The sequence below is a fragment of the Chanos chanos genome, chromosome 8, assembly GCF_902362185.1.
Source record: "Chanos chanos chromosome 8, fChaCha1.1, whole genome shotgun sequence".
NCBI lineage: Eukaryota > Metazoa > Chordata > Actinopteri > Gonorynchiformes > Chanidae > Chanos > Chanos chanos.
Window position 1 is genome coordinate 40861666 of NC_044502.1, and position 23574 is coordinate 40885239.

Here is a 23574-nt window from a genome sequence, read left to right on the forward strand (position 1 = left end):
TAAAGTTATGTACGCAACCACTTCGTAGAAGTTGATCAAACTAGCCTTTTCAATTCCTCCATCAACCACGGAACGGACGCCTCCTTGACGTCATTCGACTGGTAACAGGGACGTCGCGAGCTCTCTATTGGCTGGCATGGTTCAGAAGTGCGGTCTGATTGGTCACTCTGAACATCTCCAAACTTCATATGCCTGATTCAGGTGCCATTTTCTTGCAATCGGAGACGGAGAAGAAGGAGAGGGAAGTAGGAGAAGAAGTGACGCTGTAGCAGCAGTTTATTTGGTTTCAGAAAGTGGTCAAACATATCGTGAATTTTTTATTCACCCAGAGCTACAGCCAGACGTTTTATTTTGACGAAAGGCTTTCAACACCCAAGCCTGAGGAAGTCGGTAAGAGTAAATCTAGCTCGTTTTGCTGTCGCTAGAGCGAAGAGGAAATCGATGGCGTCGACGCCATGTTGTGTGTGATTCTTTGTTTTGGTTAGGAGCCAGAAATTGTGACCTATTTTGATATTACTTAATGCGACTGGAGAGTTTATTTTTTTCTTTTCACACATTATTAATGTACATTGTTGCAAAGGTCGGGACAAGGCCTAATATTGATATTGATATCTCCAGCCGACATGTTCTCGAGGTGTAGATTACCGTCCCACTTCCACTGTTGACCAAAACGGATTAAAACGTTGTTTATGTAACTGAACGCTCGCATGACAGAAGTGTTGTCGCTAGCTAACGTTATTCGCGTTCAATGTTTAACATTTGAGAAAGGATAAAGAGATCGTTAGTCTCTGCTGCTCTTGTTCAATTTTAAAAGGACATTGGCTTCGATAACATAAGTGTCGGCTTTGAATAGCAGGAATCGGAAAATTACTTAAGCTGATTCGCATCGAATTGATGTGCTAACGTTAGTCAGTTGACGTTGACATTAATTTCTTTCATTAGATTTGTTGACTTCCAAGAGCACCGTGCGCCGAGGTGAATTGATGTTCAGCTCGGCTACACGAGAAGACAACGCTCATTGGCACATGAAAACCTCAGGACTTGCTGGACGTAAATGTGCAGCGAGAAGTAGAACAACTACTTCGAGGACCTGGAGCCCAATTGGCGAGGAGAAATTAAGAAGTAAAGACATCGACGAACTCAACTTGGTCACAACAAAGAGGTATGTTTGTCTGCGCTTCCCTGTAGCAGTCGAGCGAGGGGTGGGGGATGGGTTTGTGCCGAGAACGCGACGTCTGGCGGATTTGCACGTAGCTCTTTGTTGTCGCGTAGCCCGTTGGAGAGGGCGCAGTTGTTTTTCAAGAACGAATTAACGTAATTGCTCAAGAGTTTTGCAGTACTGATAAAGCTGCTATACTGCTATGTAATAGTAGGTATAATCTGTGGTAGTTGCAATAGCTGTTTTATTGCAGATAAACGCCCAGTGTTATGTAATGCCAGTCTCCTCTGTTTGGAAGTGTTGATATTGATGCCACCCTTATCCCACCACCATTTAGGTGACACACAGTGTGAGCATAATGGGAGGCGGAGAGAGGTACAACATTCCAGTTTCCCACCCAGATCGTCCAGTGCCCAAAAAGAACAGTCAGCTGGGGAAGGGCAAACAGAGGTCCCGTGACCAGAATGGGGTGCCGCATGCGGCCTCCCCTGGAGCCCCACTAGGTTCTCACCATCACGGTCATCGCAGGGCAGAGAAGGGCACAAGCTACCTGTGGTCCAAGGAGTCGAGGCAGGCCACATCAGCGGAGAAAAAGAATGCCACTGTCCGTTTCGCCACCACCTACGACCAAAACTGGGAAGGTGCCGTGTCCCACCTGAACAATCTCTTGGCGTCCCAGTGTAGCCAGAGTTACGCTGGTGCCAAGTTCAGCGAACCCCCTTCCCCAAGTGTTCTGCCCAAACCACCAAGCCATTGGGTGTCTCTTCCCATGACCCCCTGCGACCACCGTGAGATGATGGCCTTTCAGCTGAAGAGCCTTCTTAAGGTGCAAGCCTGAGTAAGACTCTTCACCACTAGTCCCTCAAAGCCAACCTTATGAAAGAAGGCTCTGCTTTTGGTTTCCCGCCCTCCTGGAAACGCTACAGTGCAGTAATACGTGTTTTTTAGAGCTATTTTTAGATTTAAGTCTTACATGACGACCATTTGGCACAGAGGCGTTCAGGTGAAAATTGGTCGCTCTTTTTTTTAAACTTTTAACTTGACAGAAATATTACTTCATTGCAGCCTTACAGGTGGGTGGGAATACTCTTAGCGGAGTCTGTTTCCGTGACTAACGATGAACTGGATATCCTTTTTTTTTCCATTTTGTTTGTTGGTTTTTTTTTTTTGCTCTGTTATGAATTGTTCTGTTTTGTTTTGTTTGGGTTTTTTGTTTGTTTGTTTTTGTTTGGGTTTTTGTTGGCCGTTCATGCCCGTCAGTGTGTTTTTTCTTCTCAATCAGTGCTATGTTTAGCCATTCTAAACTTGCACACCATTGTTTCCCCTCTCTCTCCTTTCGTTTTTTTATTTTTGGTGCACAGCTTGGTACAGTTCATTTCTTTGAACAGTTATGCACGTCTGTTAATTTCATTTAGGGGTTTGTGGCATAAACCTCTCGGTGCTAAAGTACATTAGCATTGTAGCAACCTTTTGATTTTAGAACTAGCCCCAGACCTTCTGTTTTTTTTTTTTTTTTTAAACTTTTCATATTGGGAAGTAAAAGCCACTCGACGACGTTCTGCAGGGAGACAAGAGCCAGTTGAATGTGGAGGGAACAGCTGTAGTGAGTGTAGGTCACACATTTAACCTCAAACCGACCAAGATGAGACAATGGCACACGGACCTTGTACTTTCAACGCCTGTAAAAAAAATTTTTTATGGCGCTGTGCGCACTGCACTATGGGAGTTGGAATTTAACAAGGTTCATAAGCTCTCCACCGTAGCATTATTCTAAGAGGCCGTTTGTGTTTGTTAGTTATCTAAAAATTTAAAGAATTATATGTTTCTATGTTTACCAAAGCAATGTAATTACCTGCTTATGTTGGCCTCCCCTTTGCTCATCAATTGTGGTCTGAAGTGCCATAAACACCACATTAGATGGAGCAGTATAGGGACATGAGTTCTCTGTGTAGTACATGGTTTGAATGCAGTCAGCACTGTTAAGACGCATTTTAATTTATACTTTTCCTCCGATTCGAAGCACAGCACGGCAAACTATGCGGAAGAGGGTGTGTGTGCCAGGAACTCGGGAGCTTTACTTTAGGCCCCGGGGCCAGGCGTCACCGCCCTGTTTGCCTTGCGGTGTATTCCAGGGTGAGTGTGAAGGTGATAAATGTGCGTTACGTGGCACAGAGGACTTGACACAGGGTGTCAGTCCAATGTGGATGTGTTTACATTTTGGGGGAAAAAAAAAATAGGTCTTTTGGTCGACCTGCCAACAGCAGAGACACTCACTGCCCCTTAGACCCAGGCCATTCTCCTTGCACTGTTGTTAAATTGTGTTTCTGAGTTCTGGGCCAGGCTGCCATTTTAAACAGTGGGTATGCAATGTGTCACCTCCCACTTAGTTCTTATGGTTTGTTGTATGTTAGGTCACTTTTTGAATGATGTGGTTGTTCTCATGCAGAACGGTATTAGCAATGGCCAACTTTAGAGAGAGGAAAAAAAAAAAAGAATTGACGAAATGAAGCTACAGAGCATATTCATGTCACTGAAGAGCCATGTAAATAATGAGATGTATAAAAACCTTGTAGCATATGTACATTTTGCAGGGTTATTTGAAACCTGCTGATAAAGTATTTTTTAGTAGTAACACTGAATGTATAAGTCATGCTAAGGACGTGGCTTCGTTTCAAATGCTGAAGAATTATTTTTGTTAAAAAAGAAAAAAAGAAAAAAACTCTTGCTTACAGCACATATGTGTCCCCCCTTGCACTGTGCAGTGTTGCCAGTGATCCTATTTTATATGTAATGCACAGTGCAAGGGGAGCTAAAGAGCTTCAAATATAAAAAAATGTCCAATTGGATCTTGAAAGGGACTTTTACATGTTTTAAACCCCCCCTCCCCCCAATATTAAAGTTAACAACCCTACACAAAGGGAATCTTAATCGTATCCATGCTAGAATTCACATCCTTGTCCAACGTATGCTGAAGTATCTATTTTGATGCAATACTCTGTCCACTTTGTGCCACAGATCTTGTCCAGACATCAGCATTTCTTCCGCAGGTTGATGTTTGGACATGACTGGTTGTTGCACTGCAGTTGTGCCCCCTCCCCCCCCCCCCCCCCCTTTTTTTTTTCTTTCATTTTTTTTAAAGACATGAGCTGTTGTTCTTTATTGATGTTTTGCCTTTTATATGCCTTTTTCTCCCTGTGTTGAGTTTAAACATGTAAAAGACCCTTTCGTCTAAATTTTGAAACTGTCGTTTCTGAATTAATTGGTTATGAATTTGTTCCCCCCCTGTCTTCTGTCACCGCGGAAACGAAGAAGCTTGAAGGCCCAACAACTTACAATTGGTATCTATATTAAAAAAAAAAAAGAGCACTGCCATAATTTGATGAAAAGAAAAACAATTAAAACCCCACCCCTTCCCCCCTAAACTTGTGTGTGTGTTTCTGTCATAAATTTAGTCTTTTTTAAAAAAATATCCTCTTGATACCTGGATTTCTAACAGTTGAATTAGATGAAAATGAAGCTTTCTCAGGTCAGTCACATGCGTCACATCTGCTGCACCTTCTGGAATGTGGCCTCTCACAGTTTAACAGAAATGTAGCTTGGTGACTGCGGCATAGAGCATTACGTAATGGAATTTTTTTATCACTGTAACGTAAAGAGCACCTGGCATGCATTATGACTTTGTTTTCTTTTTTTAGTTGGGGTTGTTACAGATTCCCATAACATTAACATAACATCCTATTGTATGTGGCCACAAAGTTGTCTTTTACTACTGAAAAACAAATAGCTCTGTAATGCAAGCTTAACTTCAAATGACTATCATTTAGCCTTCTGTCTCTTTGGAGGGCTGGACATTTTCTGAAGGAAGCAACAGCACCATCTGCTGTTTAGGAGGAGCATCTCATTAAGGAACCAGTTGGGACGTGTGATCCAGATAATATCACATCAAATATACATTCTACAATTTATGCAGTTGAGTATGACAAATATTGAGGTAGGTTACGTGAAAAGCAAGGCTGTATCTCATGGGGAAATATCTCTTAAACCTTTGAGAGTTGTGATGGCTGAGAATCAGTTCCTGTAATGGTTTAATGGTTATACACCGTACAGATGAAACAGTAGGGGTCAAATCTAGTTAGGATAGGAAATGGCAATCTAAGGCTGTTACAGGACTAAAATGAGCGCTAGCATCACAGAACAGTACCGTTGTGCAATGGCCCGCCGGGCGAAGAGTTTTGACAAACAACATGTAAGGTAATGGTTCTTAATTCATTTCTTGTGGATCTGTTGCCCTGCTCATCTTTGTTTTAACCCTTCATTTTCACAGCTGATTGAGCCGATCAACAGGTTGATGATCAGTTGGATCCATGGAATCGACGAAAATAAAACTGTGTGGCGATAGACACAGTTCATCGGAGAAAAAAAAATACCCCCCCTTGCATTTACCACTGCAGTAGCAGTGAACGACTCAATGGGCATAGTACAGGTGTGCTAGTGCTGGGAGGGGGGAGACCTCAGGAACAAACTGAGAACAGCTGTGTATCAGGGAACCTCGTGTACTACCTTGTGGATTTGCCAAACTGCACCCAAATATCACCATAAGAACAGAATCTAAACATGTTTTTAACTGAACATAAACCTAGTCACCATTGCTGAGGGTAGAATGGTGAGACAGTAGAGCACTGTTCAGAGCTGCCGTGCCATGGAACAGCTCCCTTAAAACTGTTCTGGAGTCAGACACTCTCAGTACATGCTTGTTTAGTTACAGCGACACATAAACGTGTTTTTTTGGCCAAAGACAACTTGTTTCTGTCAAACTTCTATCACATGCGACCATTCCCGTTAGGCGACCTGTTAGTTTCTTGCGGGATCTCAGCGAGTCTTTATGCCTGTGTTATCCTTTGTCTCTGTCTTTTAGTCAGGCTGCCAGAGTTAGGCCCGAGGAAGCGTCATATTACATGGAGCCGACTGTGCACTTCATTTACTGTCTTACCTCACACCAATCACTAATGCTTTTCCCTGATCCCTCCTCTTCACCCCCTGCAGGGCTGGATTTTTCAGACCTTTTCATCCTCATTATTCCCCAGACAGATTCCGCCGGTTCCCCATACCGCTTGCACGCTATCCAACATGTTCGCCTGCCTCCCGTGATCACCGATTGCTGTCTTGCACCCGTCTCTACATATGCAGCGCGCTCGGTGTCCCTAAACTGTCCGTGGCGGCAGGCTCTTTGTCAGCAGAGATATTTCTAATGAGCACCAATGCCGCTCTTTCCCTCCACCCATGGGGCTGTACCCTGGTTCCCAAGACACATATGAGAGATAAGCCATATGTCAGACAGCTCTATGAGCCAATGTGCCAGCGTGATGACTAGAGCCTTGACCTTACCCCTTGACCCTGCATGCCAGCCTGATGCCCCTCCTTACCCCTCTCATCCCCTACCACTCCACCAACCACCCTTCTCTTGACCGAACCAATACCGAAGGATCGCTGACCAAACACCTCCCACCGATTTCACGACGACGTCGTCTCTTCACGACGAGATCTCTTTCTGTCCCTCTTGATTACTCTCTCATTTCGAAGAGAATTTTATGTAAGGTCATTTAATTCCATAATCTCACGGCTGTCTCTGATAATTAAGCCTAAAACTGAAGTTTCAATGAAATCATGTTCAGCTTCTCAACAAAGTGATCAAAATCAGCCTGAAGAGGGGACACAAAGAGAAGGCCAAAATTAAAACTCCACTGTCTCCCCCGTCTCCCGTATGTGCTGCTTCTCAGCTTTGACAGTCACATTTGTTCATTTGACAGCCATTTTTGTCAAAAGCGCTTTAAGATAGAGCTAATTTAGGATCCGCACTCTTTCTGCTGGGTGAAAATAAGCCTGCACCCAGGCAAAAGCCTGGAAAACGTTTTTCAGTAGACTGCTTCCCCCGTTTTCCAAGTCAGTGAGGTGTCCCTAAATTTTCCATTAAGGGCAACCAGTCATCGGTGACCGCCGAAAACATGAATCTGAAATCAAATTTAAAATTGCTAGCCTTTTTTGTTTCATACAGGCTAAGGGAAATTTATGTACAGTTGACTCTCTCAAAACTGTTAATGCATTTCTGATCAGTAACTGTTGTTTTCAACGTTTTTATCAAAAGTTAATGATGCAGAAAATCAGCCAATCTCTTTGGATATGCAGTTTGAGACATCCGTATGTAATCTTGGCAGTGTATCTACCCCTTTTTAAGTCAGACCGCTACCTAATATTATCCCCGTTGGAGATCGAACGTGAAACATATGGAGGCAGCCTGTTTGTTAAAAGCAGGTGGCCTGAAATAATAAACATTATGTATGAGGATGTGGTCCAGGTGGCCAGAGTACAGAAAGTCCAATAAATAACCACGTATCTCTCCACAGAAGGTTAGCCTTGTTCTTGAGTCACCTCAAGTAAGGTGTTTTAACGAAACCAGTGACGACTATATCCTGTCCTAGACTGGATCATGACAATAATGAAGAGCACTCGAGTTTTATCCTTCTGTTAAACAAAATACAACAAAAGGAAAGACGCCAGGAAATGCAAAAAAAAATGTACAGTGATTTGTAATGGCTTTCATTATTTAATATCGCGCATGTGAATCCAGGGCATGGCGCATGTCTCCTCAGGTTTGCGTAATGAGAGAGCCGTGAAAGCACATTTGCTGTCAGTCATCCTTGACAGTCAGCCTATAAAAAATGCAGGAAACCAACCAGAGGGTAAAATGCACCACATAGACTTTACACACCCATGTACAACAACAGAATCATCTAGAAGAAATATGCCTTTGTATTTAATACATTTAGTGGGTTATCCACCTCTGTAGGCCTAAACTGGGTTGTTTACTTAGAAAACTACTTTTTTTTCTTGTTGTTCTCGCTTCTTTAATCACACGGATAAAAATGTAACAAGTTGAAGTTACTGATTATGTCAGCGTGGAAACCATGAAAGGCATCCTGATAATTTGAGCGTAACTGCGTGTTACAGGCATGTCGTTGAAGTCAAAACCAGGTGTGTTAGGATATGGGTTAATGCGCCTTCACGGCCTGTGAATGTGTAGTCTTTAAACATATATATCTGAAAACCCACTAACTGCGAAGAACCGGTAGTTGGTTTGGTCACTTTGTACTTACGCTTTTAAGACATGGATCAGATCATTTTCCCAAGTAACCCTAGTCTGAATGTGTCAGTCAAAAACCCAGTCCGATTAGAAAGCATTTGTTTCGTTTTGAAAGAAAACGGACACAGTTACACACACATAAAAAAAACGTGGCTTATTTTATGTTCCCCACCTAAAAAAACAAAGACAAACTGAACAAAATGCAACACATGAAACGCGAGTCATCTTCATAAAACAACCAGAACAATGATCGAGTCCATTCAAAACATGCTGGAAGACCACAGCCAACGTTCAACAAAAAAAGGTGACTCTACCCAGCAAAGAGCATCACTGTTCAAGACCTACAACTTCATGCCATTTCTGCATGTGTTCACTTGGCAAAAATAAGGGACAAGATCCACTGCAACTTTAGACTTCCTACTGCATTTTACAAAGAAGAAGAAGAAAAAAAGGGCTATTAGACAGAAAAGCTCATGGAGTGTTGCCAAACGTAAAGGAGGCTGATATTTAAACCCTCTTCCAAGACTTTCATCTCAAAACATAGGCAATTGTGGTGGATATATTGGTGTCCTTTGGTTGAAGACAACGTTGGAACCTTAGTTACGGCTGAACTTATTGACATTATGGATGGACGTTTTTTTATGATGCATAACCATCTGTACCATTTTTAAACAGATTATTTCCAAAAAACACTGTATTTGTTGAGAGATAAAGTCAAATGAGCTTCAAACTCACATTTCCCATTAATAACTTTCTTCCTCTGGCAATGCGATGAAAAAGTCTTAAAAGGTATTTTGTAATAGTACAAACGTAACTAAATGAAATATCTAAACATGGACATGTTCCACTCTCATCAAATCTACATACAGTTAGCCATGTTCAATAGTACTGCTGTTTTGTATTCATACAGATATAAACTGTTATAATACTGAACTCTGGCACAAAATTCCTAATGCTATAACACAGCAACTGAGATTATTTTTTTTAAAAAAAATCTTAAGGAAACATTCTTTAAATATAAAAGTCCTATCTATGCGTGTACTGGGCTTGGTCAGAATACAACCAAACCAATGTGTGTGTGTGTGTGGCGTTTGTAAGATCAATGCAACGCTCCTTGAAAACAACCTTGTCCTTACAGCCACTGTTAAGCCAGGTTTCTAAAGCAGATGATGAGTCTGAAGAGTAAATAGGGTGCATTGACAAACAAACAAAAAAAAAAGCACCCCATTACAGATTTTCTGAAATTTGGGCTAATTTATACGTCACCGGTTAGCATGAAACATACTGCTATCACATCTATCTTCCTTCTCCAGAGGAACGTCCTGGATCTGTGAGCTGACCAACTGTGCTTCTTTTGCTTTTAGCTTAAAGGTAAAAACACTGGTGGATGTGTGTGTGTGTGTGTGTGTGTGTGTGTGTGCAGAGTGGGGGACGAGAATAAAATGGTTAATTGTACACATACACTCAACCTGTGTCTGCAGGTGTCCTGTTGCAAAACAGTATACAGCATTTCAAACATTAAAACCAGACTTAGCAAAGGTATTTCCAAAAAAAAACAAACAAAAAAAACCAGAACACCGACGGTCCTAGTGCCCTCCGGATTTCCGTCCGGCCCAAGACCTAGAGCGAGAACGTGAGCGGGACAGGGAGCGCGAGTACGAGCGGGACGGCGAACGGATGTGGGAGTCCACGTCGCGAGAGCTCGTGGAGGGGTGGAAGTCCTCCGGGGGAGGGCTGGGGGATTTGGACCGGGAGTGAGACCTCCTGCCTTTGGATTTGAACCGTGCGTCGGGGGAAGGGGAGCGGCTGCGCGAGGCTGGACCTCTCCGGTGCAGCCCCTGGTGCTCTCGCTGAGAAGCCCTGTACCTGCAAGAAATCAGTGAAACAGCAATCAGAGCAAAGTCTGATAAGTGCTTCATGTGTTTGACACACCTTCCTCTTACGGTAATTCAGTCCTAAAAGCCCTTCTGGATTCATGACAGGAGAGTACAAAATGTATCAGTGGGCATCTATGGACCAGCTTCTGATTGTGCATACACATTTATACATATACACAGCCTCTAGTACCTAGGGCTGCATTTAAACTAAGGCTGTTTAAACCAATCCCATACATCAATTTCTGCCCTCATATGTATGATAAAATAGGAAAGAACATGGGTAGTACAGTGAAGAAAAAAGACAAACTAACAGTCATATGTTTTCAGTTCTGATTCGGGACACATCTGTATGTGATGCCAAATCTGATTTGAAACTTTGCAACCTGTGCACGATCAGAGTGTGAACCGTCATAATGGAGTCGTGAGACACCCCCCCCACCCCCCAAAAAACAACAACACTGCAGCAGCTGTAAAGGTGGATGGTAATGGAGTTCTTGGCAGGACCATACTGCAATCCGAAGAAGACAGAGTGATACTGGTGAAATGCTTAACAGACCAGGGTCACGAGGTCATGGAAAGGCATCTCTCTGCCCTGCCTCAGTACCCTCACCCACCTGTCATTTTCATGACTTCTGCTTCGCCTGTGTCTGCCGTACGAACGGGAGCTGTGCGAGAAAGATCAAAATAAAATGAAAATTAAAGTGACAAAAACACACACGTCTAAACATACATGCCATTTGAAAACCCTTGTTATTTAGTCATCATTTGTGCTGGGCCCAGACGCATCCACACCGCCGGTTTCACACTGGTACTGTCTGATTTGCCAGTTCCAGGGTTGGGGCACACTCCTCATCTCACAGCCTGGTTAAGTACCTGAGGATCTGTGCATCCGTCTACTAGAGTGAAACCAGACCTAAAGCTTTCTCTTCTCCACAGTGTTTGGCATGTCATGGCTGATAACTGAGCTCCTCTGATAACTGCAGTAAGAAGAAATCCACTAGAGAGTACAGACTATTAGGACTGAGAAACCCTTAGTTTCTCTTACTAACTAACAATTACTAACGAATAGTTAGCTAATGATTCATAGTACCATCACTAATGAGATGTTACTGACTACTGTATATCAAAACAAGTAATAATCAAGCAGTACCCTCCAGATTGATACTGGTTAAGATATTTTGTGGGGTCAAAAAGGAATCTGAATACAGTGCACCTTTGAGAGAAAAGCCTTTGGCCACAGTTTTTCAGACCATTACAGCTCTAATGTTTGAAGAACAAGAAAAAAAAAAAAAAAAAAAAAAAACACCCCATAAGAGTTCACAAACATTTCATCATAGATTCACGGCTCATTCGTAAAGTACCAGTGAAAACCGCTGTTCTTAGGCACTGTATTCTGAGCAGAAAAAACCTGACTCACTCTCTTGGGCTCTCTGATCTGCGTGGGCGACGTTCGTAAGAGGGACTTCGGGACCTCCGTCTGCCGTAGCTGCGGCTGCGGGAGCGCCTATGGCGACCGTCACGCTCGTAGTCGTCGTATCGGGAGAAACTGCGGGGCGACCGCCTTTCCTTAGACTTCATCTGATTGGGCGCTGTACGAGACAGACACATTACAGATGTCTTATAAAAGCACCGTGACAAAATCGTTAAAGGCACATCCTGTCCACATTTACACTGCCATCTGGTCAACTCTGATACGTTCCACCGAGGTCCCCGCAAAGTCAGACAAGAGACAAAAAACGAGCCTTACTTTTTCTGTCGCCTTGGGCAAACTGGATCTCGATCTGGCGTCCGCAAACCCACTTCCGGTCTAAGTTGTGAAGAGCATCTTCAGCGTCTCGTACATCTTCAAACCTGCTGTGGCTGTTAAGGCTTTCCAATTCAACAGGCTTACAGACACTTTACAGTTCCACTGTTACCTAAGACTTCAGCTTCACCGCTGGGCACTTACATGAGACCAAGCGTGGGTTAACCTGTAGTCAGTGCTCATCTCTACAGCTAATTAGAGTGTGATACTGTGAATGAACACACATGTTTCCTTTAGAGCTTCCCCAAGACAAGGTGAGGGGAAAAAAAAAAATGTATATTTGTATGAATTACACGTATGTTATTGTATAAACTTGGAATACACGATGCAAATCCACAAGACTTAATGAAATTCAGTTTTGGACTTCCAAAAGATGGATTGATAACTGATTTAACTAAAAAAAAAAAAAAAAAGTGAGAGAAAAAGAAAAAAGGTGAATGCATAAACTCTAGCAAGAGTAGGATACAAAAGTTAAGACTTGTTACCTTTAACATGCTTGATCTTTGACCACCTTGACCTTGCACTTTAACCGTCTCCCAGAAGGACTTGGGGGAGGAGGGGGGGATTCCTGCTTGTCTTTGCCCCATAATCTCTGTTCTTTTCCTCTCTCTTTGGACAAATCGAAGCTTTGACGCCCACTTTGGTCCCCTTTTTTTTCCTCTTTGAATCTTCAAGCTTTAACTCTTTCTCCTTATTTCTGAATCTTCAAGCTTTAACTCTTTCTCCTTATTTCTGAATCTTCAAGCTTTAACTCTTTCTCCTTATTTTCATCTTTTCCCCCTCTATTTCTTGCCGCCTGAATCCTTACGGTCTCTTTGGCTTCAATCTACTCTACACCGGCCTTTTTAAATTGTCTTTGTAGAGACGGTCTCCAGAACTGTTTGTCTTTACATTTTCTGAGACAACAACAGAAGAAATATTAGTTAGGAGACAGTACCTGGGTATACTTTAGTTGTTAAGCAATTAGGAGAGAACATTTTGATTTTCAGCTCTCGCCCGCATCAAAGACGCTAGTAAGTCAGAAAACCTTCGAAATCTTTTGTTGTTGTACAAGCTGCAAAAGAATGATATTTACGTGGCTGTAGAAAGGATATTGAACGTAAGCAAATCCTCTTGGTCGACGTGTATAGAAGTCAACAGGAACGTAGACATCTACAATTGGTCCATAACGACCAAATTCACGACGCAAATCCTCTGGCCTAAAGTACCACGAAATGATAGGACATTCACTCATCTGACTAAAACGCTCTGAAAGCTCCCAATGCATTTGGGAGAATATCCCTAGAATAGCAGACCTTCAGTGTGAGTACAGCACATCATTCCATTAATAGCTCGGGAGCTTAGAGAGCAGTCCTATGAGGACACAAAAAATGAGACCATACCAATTGCAGCAAAGGAAATCAGCAATGTGGTTCTAATACTCAATATCTGTAAATTTGGTAATGATTTTTCCTATGTTTAGCCATGCATGCGACAATGGGTCATTGCTTTAGGTGAACAAAGATTAGTTTTTAAATGAGAAAACTGACATCACGCTGGCTAATGCTCAGCTAGCATGGGTAACCGTAGTGATACACTTAGTGCCAGGTAGTTTCCCCTTGTTAAACAAGACGAATTAACCACAACCGTTTACTTTCTGATGTTAATTTTTTCCTCATTTAGTACGGTCTTCTGCCGTGTTGTAGCGTGCAAGGGTTGTAAATAATGACTGAGGAGCTAATAACGTTAGCTGGTTGACCTATATATTTCGACAAACCAAATTCATTACGTCGTGGACTTACCTGCTTTCATCAGAGACATTTCTGATGAAAAGAGAGGTATTTGGTGGCCTCAGGTATCTTGCCATGTTGCCACGCTTACTTTAAAAATTTCTGCAAGCAGATAACGAGCTGGCTAATCAGCGTTATTTGCCAGGAGCACACGTCTTCACTTTTGGCTCCAAAACACTACTGCGCATGCTCCGATTTAACCCATAAGAGGTGACGTAGTAGATTGTTCAAACGCTCACACACACGCGCGCGCGCACACACGATAATACCTATTGGCAATGTCAAACAATTATGGGCTTGGCTTTATCAAGCCAATTTAAAGTTTCCCTTCTGGTGGAATTCAACATTACATACTCACAGTACCCAGCTGATGCACACCTATTCAATCATCCCATAGCAAGAGCAGAAAACCGAAGTGTCAGACGGGTCTCAAGGTCATATATTGCACTTTCTTAAAATACATTTTTAAAAAAGCCTCAATAAATCATGATCTTTATGTTAAGTGGATCATCCGCATAAACTCACATGATCCATTTATGATTGTGATGTTGATAGTCTCTCATAGAGCTCACATGCACACTCATTAGTACAAAATGTCCCTTGGCCACAGCAAATTTCTAAAAACAACCTACCATGGATGGAGCCCAGTCACACCATACTGTATGGCAGCTACATAATTTCAGTGTCTAACATTATACTTTGATTGAACTCAACATCTTCTTATCTTCTTAAAATTATGCATATTTTGTGTCGTCTTATAATATTTACCTCAGACATTCTGGAGAAAAGTTGTTTACCTGCCATTTGCTATTTATTACTATTATTATTATTATTATTATTATTATTATTATTATTATTATTATTATATTATTTACAAAAATAACCCTGTACATCAGATTAGGACAGCATAAGAAGAAGATAACGGAGATGAGAGGAAAAGGATAACAGTTAAGAATAGAGGACATAGAGGAGAGGACAAGTTTCATGGGTTTTTTTCTTAATGGTTTGCTCATTATAGCCAGAGTCAAGCAGCAAAGAATAATCTAAAGAAATATATTTCTAATAATCAAATGATCTTTAATTTAACCATTATCTGTCTCTGTCCACTTATAAAAAAAGAAAAAAAAGAAAAAGAAATATGAATAACTAGTACCATGACTCTGTCTCCAGTGATGTGTTATTTTATGTATCTTCAGCTTCTATAAAAGTGTAAAATAAAAGCACTAAATGCTAGTTATCCCCAAAGTTCTCTCACTGACTGAATCATCTGTAAGTTTATGAACAACTTTATGAAGCACACAGCTGATTGTGTACCAGACACAAACACTTACACATTCTCCAAAGACAGATAGCACTGCATTATTGATTTTGAATTGATTGATATTTGATTTTAAGGTGGACTGCTGTCCTTGTTTTTTCACTGTTGTTCTAATCTGATTGAGCAAAAAAAAAAAAAAGCTTGAAAATTAAATGTGAACACTAAGAGCATTATATCACAACATTTTCTTCAAATTTGCTTCAAAAGCGTCGAATAGTTCCCATGATATCAACCCCGCATCCAAGTTTCAAACTCTTAATACATGATGTGAACTTGAGATGACATGAGCAAAGTATATCACTATTATTATGAAAACACATTTTATAAATAAACTGTAACAATGAGAAGACAACTGACCACTGTTGAACGAAATTATGTTTAATGTTCAAAAGACTGCAAGAGATGTAGATTGTACAAATGTACGTAAATATCTAGAAATTAAGATATAGTATATAAGTGAATATACCATATAATATAGGGGGAAAAAAATCAGTTCTAAACAGCAAAGCTGGTAGTGTGGAGTCTCAAAAGATGCTGGTAGATGTTTTTGGTGTTCTTGATCTTTTCACTCGTCTACAGCAACAGAAAAAAATCTCCCACCACTTTCTTTTCTTTTTCGGGGCTGGGGAAAAACAGGGAGTAATTTTAGAATGAGTGACGGCTTCATGTAATCAAGTGTACTGGAGGGTAATCAAAAGATATCAGAATATATGAGTGAGCAACAGTTGAACTAAGCTATGACTATGAAACACTTTGAAAGATTTCAAATGTTCTCACATATAAAACATAAAAATTGAACACGTACCTCTTTGCTCAGCATCTCTCATCTGTTAAACACACAAAACCAACAGAGACAAAACAACACACAAAACCAAATGAACATTTACAGTACATTGCATTATATCCATGAGAAATCTTGCTTTTGAATGAGTAATGATTATCATTTTGATAAACGTTGGGTTGTATTCTTTTCTGAATAATTTACAATGTAATATAACATATATATATAATATATAATAATATATAATATATAATAAATATATAATATATAATATAATATAATAAATAATATATAATAATACAATGTAATATAACACTATAACAATAACAATATAATAGAACAACATACAATAAAACACTGACAAATTTACACTGCTTAGGCACCACAGTGATGTCCTAACGACAAATACAGGTTGACTGGGAATGTTAACATTCAAAAGCAACAGACTACATGTTTCTCTGACCAGTTGTTCTTTTTCCTGTTCTGTCAAAGGTCTATAGAGTTCTGCTCGGTCCTCTTCTTTTTCCTTCTCGGTCAGTACTTCCAGGCTAGTCTTTGGTCTCTGTGTTTGGCTGGTACTATTCACTCTGACTGCTGGAATGTTGACACAGAACGGGGTACAGTCCCCATCCTTAGTGTCCTTAGAGAAGCTGACGAAGGGTTTCAAATGATCCACCATGTGTTTGGTCAATATTTTGAATAATTCCAGATTTTCAGACATGTCATCGTACAAATTATATCTCAAAAAGGGTCCCTCAAATTTAGCCAAACGAGGTATGGTCTGCAGTTCGTCGTACAAAGAGAATTTAACCTGGCAGCCGTAGTCTCTCATGCTCTCTGGGTTCGACAGCACCTTATCCAGGTTACGGAGGAACACTCTGTTCTTCTGATATTTTGTTAGTTCCTCTTGCAGTAAAACGCACAAGTGATTGACGAAACTCTCCTCTAGAGATGAGGGCTCAATGTTTCCGGCACTGAGATTAAAACGCAAAGCTATGCGTAGGACCGTCAGCACGACATCCAGAGGGACAATGCAGTTTTCGATCACATCACTGTCTGGTAAATCCCTCGCATCCCCAACTGAAGAGTCCTTTATGCCCCTTACTGGGAGGTTTATACCAGCCGTACCATAACTGCTAATTGAAACACTATGCCCAGGACTGGAAGTCAGAACAGTCTGCTCTTCCTCCACCTCTCCAAAGATCCTAGCTCTTGGAAATTGTCTCAGGACAGCTGAAGGGCTGCAGTCCATAGCTAATGGGTTCTCAGTTTCTCCATTAAGCATATCACCGTCATCTTCATCTTTTAATACCCCAGAGGGAATCCATATAGCATCACTTTTGTGATTACCACGCTCAGTGACTTTTTGCAAGACATCTTCCATCTTAGGCTCTGGTTTAAGACGGTATGCCCTCCTGAATGTGCTAAGAGACCGTATCCAAAGTCCAAATTCATGGTACATGTCCATTTTCATGGAATCCGGCAATGGTGTGGAGAACAAATCCTCCACCTTCTCCTCCTCTATTTTCTTAACGAACTCCGGGTAGCACCCATCATCTGAAGGACACTCATGTAACCTCAGTATTTCGCTGATCACAATGCTCGGGAAGGTAGCAAGAATGTGAGGGTCCTTGGCCGCTACCAATTTTTTTACCTGGATGCTTGTACCAAATTTTTTAATCATGGCACTCTGAAGATTCAAAGTGGCTCTGTAAAGGCCTGAAGTTGGTAATGCAGCCTCTTCATTCACCTCAATGTCAGGAATTTTGGACAAAACTCCATGTGTCATTGCGGAGACTCTGACACACAATGCCAAAAGGTCTCGTTTTGGCAACTCCCGAGTGCCTCTTTTGTTGAGAGGATGAAGTTTCAAAAGTAGTCTTGTCACCAAGTTGTCCACCAGTTCACTTTTTATGGTATACTTTGCCGGAAATTGAGTGGACGTGATTATGTTCTGTGTAATTTCATAGTCATACCCCAAAGACTTGTCTGACCGGCAACGAGCAATGTCTGTTGCCACAAGACGAGCAACATGGTGGACTATAATTCTCGACCGGATCCCGACGTCTGCTTGTTCAAGTCCACTCCATGATCCTATCAAGCCTTTAAGTTTCTTCACTACACATCTGGCAACCTCAGGGGCAGTAGACAGGTCCTTCAAAACATTAGCAGAGTCCTCTACTCCAGTCACTTGGATCCAGGGGAACTTCTTAAGCAATGTCTTGGTCTCATCCACAATGGACCACACAAGTGGAGAATTACTGCTTGGTTTGGAGTCGTCCTTTGGCTGGGACAGGACCCAATCAACAATCACTGCAATGGTCTTTTCACACACTGCAATCTGCCTTGGGATCCATGTGCTTTTGGATGCAAGCCTTTTTAGCCTGAATTCCATGTCATTTAAGGCACTAATGACAATACACTGATCCAAGTACCTTCCCATGGGTGGATCGTTTTGCACATCAGTCCTGGGCATCTCGTCAATCTTCAGGAAGACTATATTGATGACATCCTTAGTTTCAGCCTTGGAATTCAGGAACATCTCCAGTAGTTTGGTGTTGGGGGATAACCCATTACATTTACAGAGATAGCTGAAGATCTTTCTTCTCACCTTCTCAACAACTGCTGATATGAGGTTCTCAGTGCTTGAGAAGGGATCCTCCAGCTGACTCAAGTCCCTCCTTGACATCTCCATGCTGCTAAAAGTAGTCAGGTTAAAAAGGTCCTTCATAGCATCATTGTTCTCTCTAGCAGATGTTCCGGCCTTTATCAGTGAGTTGCGATTGATCAGATGTGCCATAAATGTCAGTTGCTGAACTGGATCATCTAGTAGGCACTTAATCATTCTGCTGCAGCTCCGTAAAATTATGGAGGCTTCTGGTGATTTGGGAGAGACTCGTAGAGGAGGTGCTGAGCGTGGTCTATTGGCGCTCTGTGCTCTTGGTGAGCTCTTCAAATTTTAGAGGGAGAAAAAGCAAGGAATAGGAGAAAAAGAGAGAGAGAGAGAGAGAGAGAGAGAGAGAGAGAGAGGGAGGAAGTGATTAGAATATTGGGCTTGAAAATGTTCAAAATATGTAAACTTATCTAAAAAGGCACTTACCTCGTCATGAGACCCAAATAAAATTGGCGTGAGCATTTTGTTGACAAGTGAGTCCAGGGCTGGTCTGAATTTTTCAATCAAGGCCTCTAGCCTCTTCAAGGTCATCTTTACATGGGAGAGATTTTGTGTTTTCAGAATGGTATCCAAGTGGGTACAAATTAGCCAAATGTTGGCTGTCACCTAATGCATCATCCAATTGCATAAATATAAAAAGCAGCTATGGTTTATGTCCATATTACCTTTAAAGTGAATTGCTGAGAGAGGCTTAGTTCCATGCGGACCTCACGAAGCACTTCCTCCTCAATTGCTCCTAGCTTGCATCGGCTTTTAACGACCCACATCTACAGGTAGGTTTAACAGAGTGTTCCATTAAAATGTCATCAAACAAGGCAAAGTCACGCAGGTACTATTTTCCTACTTCTTTTATAAAGACATGCTAATTTCCTCACTTAAAACAGTATCCAAGCGAACAAAATGCTTGTAGATTTGCAGTAGCATGATATATTTCCACAACTACTCACCAGTTCACTGAGATAGACTATCCTCTTTCCAAAGAAGTCTTGAAACCTTAAAAAAAAAAAAAAAGATAAAAAATACAGCACTTGAATGACTTGTTTAACAAGAGAGTCTATCACTACATCCTTCTGTCCTATATCTACGACAGTCAAGACTACTACAAAGCAAGTTACCAAGAATATAACAGTAAGTTGCTCTACTCTCAAAGGGTACGTCTTGTTAGGAGACTGGTAATATTCTATGAGAGAAAAAAAATCAGAGCATTGCTTAGACATCTCACTATTGATATCTTCACACTTACTTCTCAGCAAAGGCTGTTTTCCCATGGAAGACGCTCCATTCCTTCCTGTGAGCGGCTGTGATATGTGGTGGCAGGACATTCTCCCTCTGGACCAGAGACTGCTTGAGCAGATTTCCCTGTAATACAGAGGGATCCATTGCGGTCAGTGCAGGGAATAATTTACATTGGTAAAGGCAAAGTCATTGAATTTTGACATAGGCTTACCTGCTCATTGAATTGTTCCTTTTCCCACAAGTCATTTCTCCTCAAGTGGTCAGAAGCCATACTTCCGACGTTCTGCACAAAAAAGAGAAAGAACTAAAATCGGAGAGATTAGATAAAACAAAAATACTGCAGGCCTACGTATTATGGATACGAATTACACCATATAAATCTTAATATAGTGAATTCGATCAATTAAAAAAATTGCAGTATATTGCTACTGCTGATACTCAATTGTGCGAAAGGTTGAGTTGTTGAAAAACTCTCTTCAAAGCACACCGTACGCCGTCTGAGTGATTTATGGCGCATTATTACTTTTCAAAGTACTTATAGAAGACCATAGCTATATTGTGACGTAAGGTCTTAGCAACAGCCGCGAGGACGACCACAGCAACAATAATGGTATGGCTGCTAATAATCAAATAGGCTATTAAACACAAGAAGATGAGCCAAGCGAACTACTATCACAACGTGGTTAGATTAATTATAGCATTAATTTAATGCCATTTCAATCTACGAATAAAGACAAAATAATGACAATGTCATATTTTAGAGAGGTACAATATTTCGACAGAATTTACAATTCGTTTTTGAAGGACAATTTCGTCTTTCAGCAGTCTAATGTCAATAAATCAATTCTGAAATACATCTGTAACCATTCACCATAATTTAGTCTGGTCATGGTAAGCTTTCATTTAGATTATACACTGAAGTTCACGACCTCCCATGCCCAAGAATTCAGAATTTTACATTCACTCTTCAATTCGTCTTTGCAGAAGTCCTTGCCAATTTAAATTCTTACAGACAGCACGCAATATATCATCCATGTAAACTGTGTGCACGTTGTTCTCTACACTTCACAAAACTGTTTCTGTGGTGTCAAGTTGATTTTTTTGGTTTATTTGTTTTTGAAAATGCGTTCGGTGAGTCATGGTTTGTTGTTCTTCAATGTATAATAAAATGCAGTGCCGTAAACAATTGCAACATCTTTAAGTTTCAACAGATAAAGGTTAAAATAATCTTTTTAAACGTACCTACGTTACAGTTACAGTAGCTTTAGCTTAAAGTAAAGACAAAGTGATTTGATAATATGTCGGTTTATGGTATTTATCCAACTCCCGGGAAAACAGAACTGACGGTGTGACGTTTTAAGTGGCGGACTTTTTAGAGCTCTCTTGTATCTCTCTTTAGCCCTATCTGGAAAACAGACCCAAAAGTGGACTTGGAGGCGCTAGCGTTAGATTGTTGCTGCACACCACTGACAAGGCCACTGACAATCACCTCTGAAAGCTAGTGATTTTAAACAGCAAATTTAATACATTTCAGGGCAATGAATCAGATTTAGATGATGCAAGTAAACAGTGCCACCTAGTGGCTCCCTACTCTCACGTCAAATGATCTAATCATTGGTCTTAATCCGATGTTCTTAGATGTAGTGCATACTACGTCCATCCAATAAGTGCATGCTAAAGGAAAAGATTAGCAAAGATAATATAAGACACAGCGAAAGATGATGATACTGTAGCTCCTTTGGTTTTAATAAGTGTGTGCATGCGTGAGACTTAGCTGGCATGATCCATTCCTCACACAAGAATGCCTCACTCGACTCACTCAGAGGCCTTTCCAGCACCAACAACGTTGGCTGCAAATTTAAAGCATGTGTGTCTTTGTGTGTGAGCTGTTCTCAGACAATAAGCAGAAACTAGACTAGTGCATTGAGGTTGCACAGGAAAAGAGCCAAGAGCACACAGAAACATGCAAGAGATTGTGCACAAACCTAGTCTAGAGGAGTTAATCAATAATCAGCTAAAGACCACACTAAAAGTGCTCTGTAGCACTGCAAACCAGATAGGGTGATGAATTTAAGAGTAAGCGGGAGAGAAATTATCACAAGAAATGCATAATTAAACAAGGCAAATTTAAATATGGTTAAAAAAAAACTTGATACTACAGAAACTAATGTGTCAAATAGCTTTTGGGCTTGTTGCTACAGTTATATTCCAGAAACTAAAATGAATTAGGCATGGCTGTATATGACTGTGCCATGGCTCTTAACTCACACTCTAGATTTCATCTCTGCTGGTCTGTCTCTCCATGCATAACTGCATAGCACTGCAGAGGTTATCATATGGTATGTGTGGAAGTGGAAACATGAAATAGAATGTACAGCTGCACAGTAAAGCAGAACATGCACTTTGTCAATTGTAAAGTGTAAGAGTAAAATAAAGCTACTCTAGTATGCAGAACACTATAGGAGTAACACAACAAACAGCACTGCACTGTAGACTCTGTCACGACTCAGCAGGTAACTGAGAGGCAGAGTAACCAATCGGAAACCAAGTTCAACCTTAGTGCCAAGTCACTTAATCTAATAAACAGTCAGTTAGTTGAGTGTCTGTCTGGTTGTAGTTTTATATTATAAAGACAGTTATGGGGAGATAAACGTGAGCATCGTCCTTGACCCCTGTTGTCATGGGTTTTTCTCCCTTCTGTCTTTGTTCTTCATTCTATTGCAGAGAGACAGGTTCTTCTTTGCTGTTGGAGATGTGTTTTGAATTGAATTGTCAGCTTAGTAAATGGGATCCAAAAGTGGTACTGATGGTATCTATGGACAGAGTCACCAGTAATGCTCAAAATCGTTATAGTTTGACCTTCATGAAAATGAACAAATTCCCATATAGACTATAATAGACTATAACCTCTTTTTCCAGCTGACACCCTAAGTAAGAACGATGCTGTCTTTAAGCAGGCCCTGGCTGCGGTATCTCGGTCATCTCAGAGTGGTATGGAAGAGCTGATGGATGTTGGTGTGGTGGAGTGCTGGGCCAGGATCCTGAAGCAGGAGTCTCTCAGTGTAGAGGCCAAAAAACAGCATGATTCAACTTCTGACAGTGATTGATCAGGTAAAAATGAAAAAAAAAAAAAATCTACGTATACTTTGGCCTTCCCCCTGGTCTAAACCAGTCCCAGGATTCAGAGAATGTTCAACTGGACGTGTTTGATGGAGTCTTGCATCTTTCTGTCTGTAGAAAGCACAAAAACCCCATTTAGATGACAAGCAGGCGATGCCCTGGTGATGCTGAAAATGAATGAGGGACCCCTTTTTTTAAACTCAAAACCACTTTATCTGGTGTTTACCTGTCACATTTAAACTTATGCGTTACTATGTGTAATTAGTCTTAACGGAACATTCTCTATCTCTTTCTGTCTTGTTAAGGTTAGAGCTCTGTTGCTTTGACATAGAGGCTGTGGCCGTTAGGAGAAAGATGCAATGCAGGGGATCGGCTCTCTCTTGAGAAAGCAGTAGAACCTCGCACAGATCAGGCTGGTTCATCAGAAACACTAAACAGACTTCTCTATTTGTTCAGTGCAGACATTCGCTCTGTTTTACTGCCATAATGTGAGTGAGGCGGGACAATAGGCCGCAGTGACTTGGCTCCAGTTTGTAAGATGGGTTGCACATTAGGTCTCTGAAACAATGGTGGTCGCTCAGGATTAATTTAGCACTTCGGGATTCGCACCGACCCTTCGGAACCAAGCCTTGATTTCCATTTAAATGAAACACGGTTTTGTTATGCACCATGGGTAGGACAAGCCGGCGTTGGAAATA

General features: G+C 41.2%; 2 protein-coding genes across 3 annotated transcripts; one reads left to right on the top strand and one right to left on the bottom strand.

The window, feature by feature from the left end:
- The first annotated feature begins 227 nt into the window (after window positions 1-227).
- pnrc2 (proline-rich nuclear receptor coactivator 2) lies at window positions 228-2355 on the top strand. The gene is made up of 3 exons (XM_030783380.1): window positions 228-390; window positions 943-1162; window positions 1497-2355. Exon 3 carries the CDS (start codon window positions 1518-1520, stop codon window positions 1995-1997), a length of 480 nt encoding a protein of 159 aa, XP_030639240.1. The 5' UTR covers window positions 228-390; window positions 943-1162; window positions 1497-1517; the 3' UTR covers window positions 1998-2355.
- A 7346-nt stretch (window positions 2356-9701) lies between these two features.
- srsf10a (serine and arginine rich splicing factor 10a) lies at window positions 9702-13885 on the bottom strand. 2 transcript variants are annotated; one of them, XM_030783382.1, is made up of 6 exons: window positions 13760-13885; window positions 13073-13177; window positions 11922-12025; window positions 11592-11763; window positions 10789-10839; window positions 9702-10163 (listed from the first exon to the last, which is right to left on the bottom strand). In XM_030783382.1, exons 1-6 carry the CDS (start codon window positions 13822-13824, stop codon window positions 9884-9886), a joined length of 777 nt encoding a protein of 258 aa, XP_030639242.1. In that variant the 5' UTR covers window positions 13825-13885; the 3' UTR covers window positions 9702-9883. The 2 variants fall into 2 exon arrangements, with proteins under 2 accessions (XP_030639242.1, XP_030639241.1); XM_030783381.1 differs by lacking the exon at window positions 13760-13885 and having other exon boundaries at window positions 13073-13383.
- Between the last annotated feature and the right edge of the window lie 9689 nt (window positions 13886-23574).

What these genes read in the sequence shown, in the direction of transcription:
- pnrc2 (XM_030783380.1), top strand. Translation starts at nt 1,518, where the DNA reads ATGGGAGGCGGAGAGAGGTACAACATTCCAGTTTCCCACCCAGATCGT.
- srsf10a (XM_030783381.1), bottom strand. Translation starts at nt 13,245, where the DNA reads ATGCATTGGGAGCTTTCAGAGCGTTTTAGTCAGATGAGTGAATGTCCT. An exon ending in TGCCCAAGGCGACAGAAAAA is followed by an intron (nt 11,764 to 11,921) that starts GTAAGGCTCGTT and finishes TGTCTCGTACAG; the next exon opens with CGCCCAATCAGATGAAGTCT. An exon ending in AGATCAGAGAGCCCAAGAGA is followed by an intron (nt 10,840 to 11,591) that starts GTGAGTCAGGTT and finishes TTTCTCGCACAG; the next exon opens with CTCCCGTTCGTACGGCAGAC.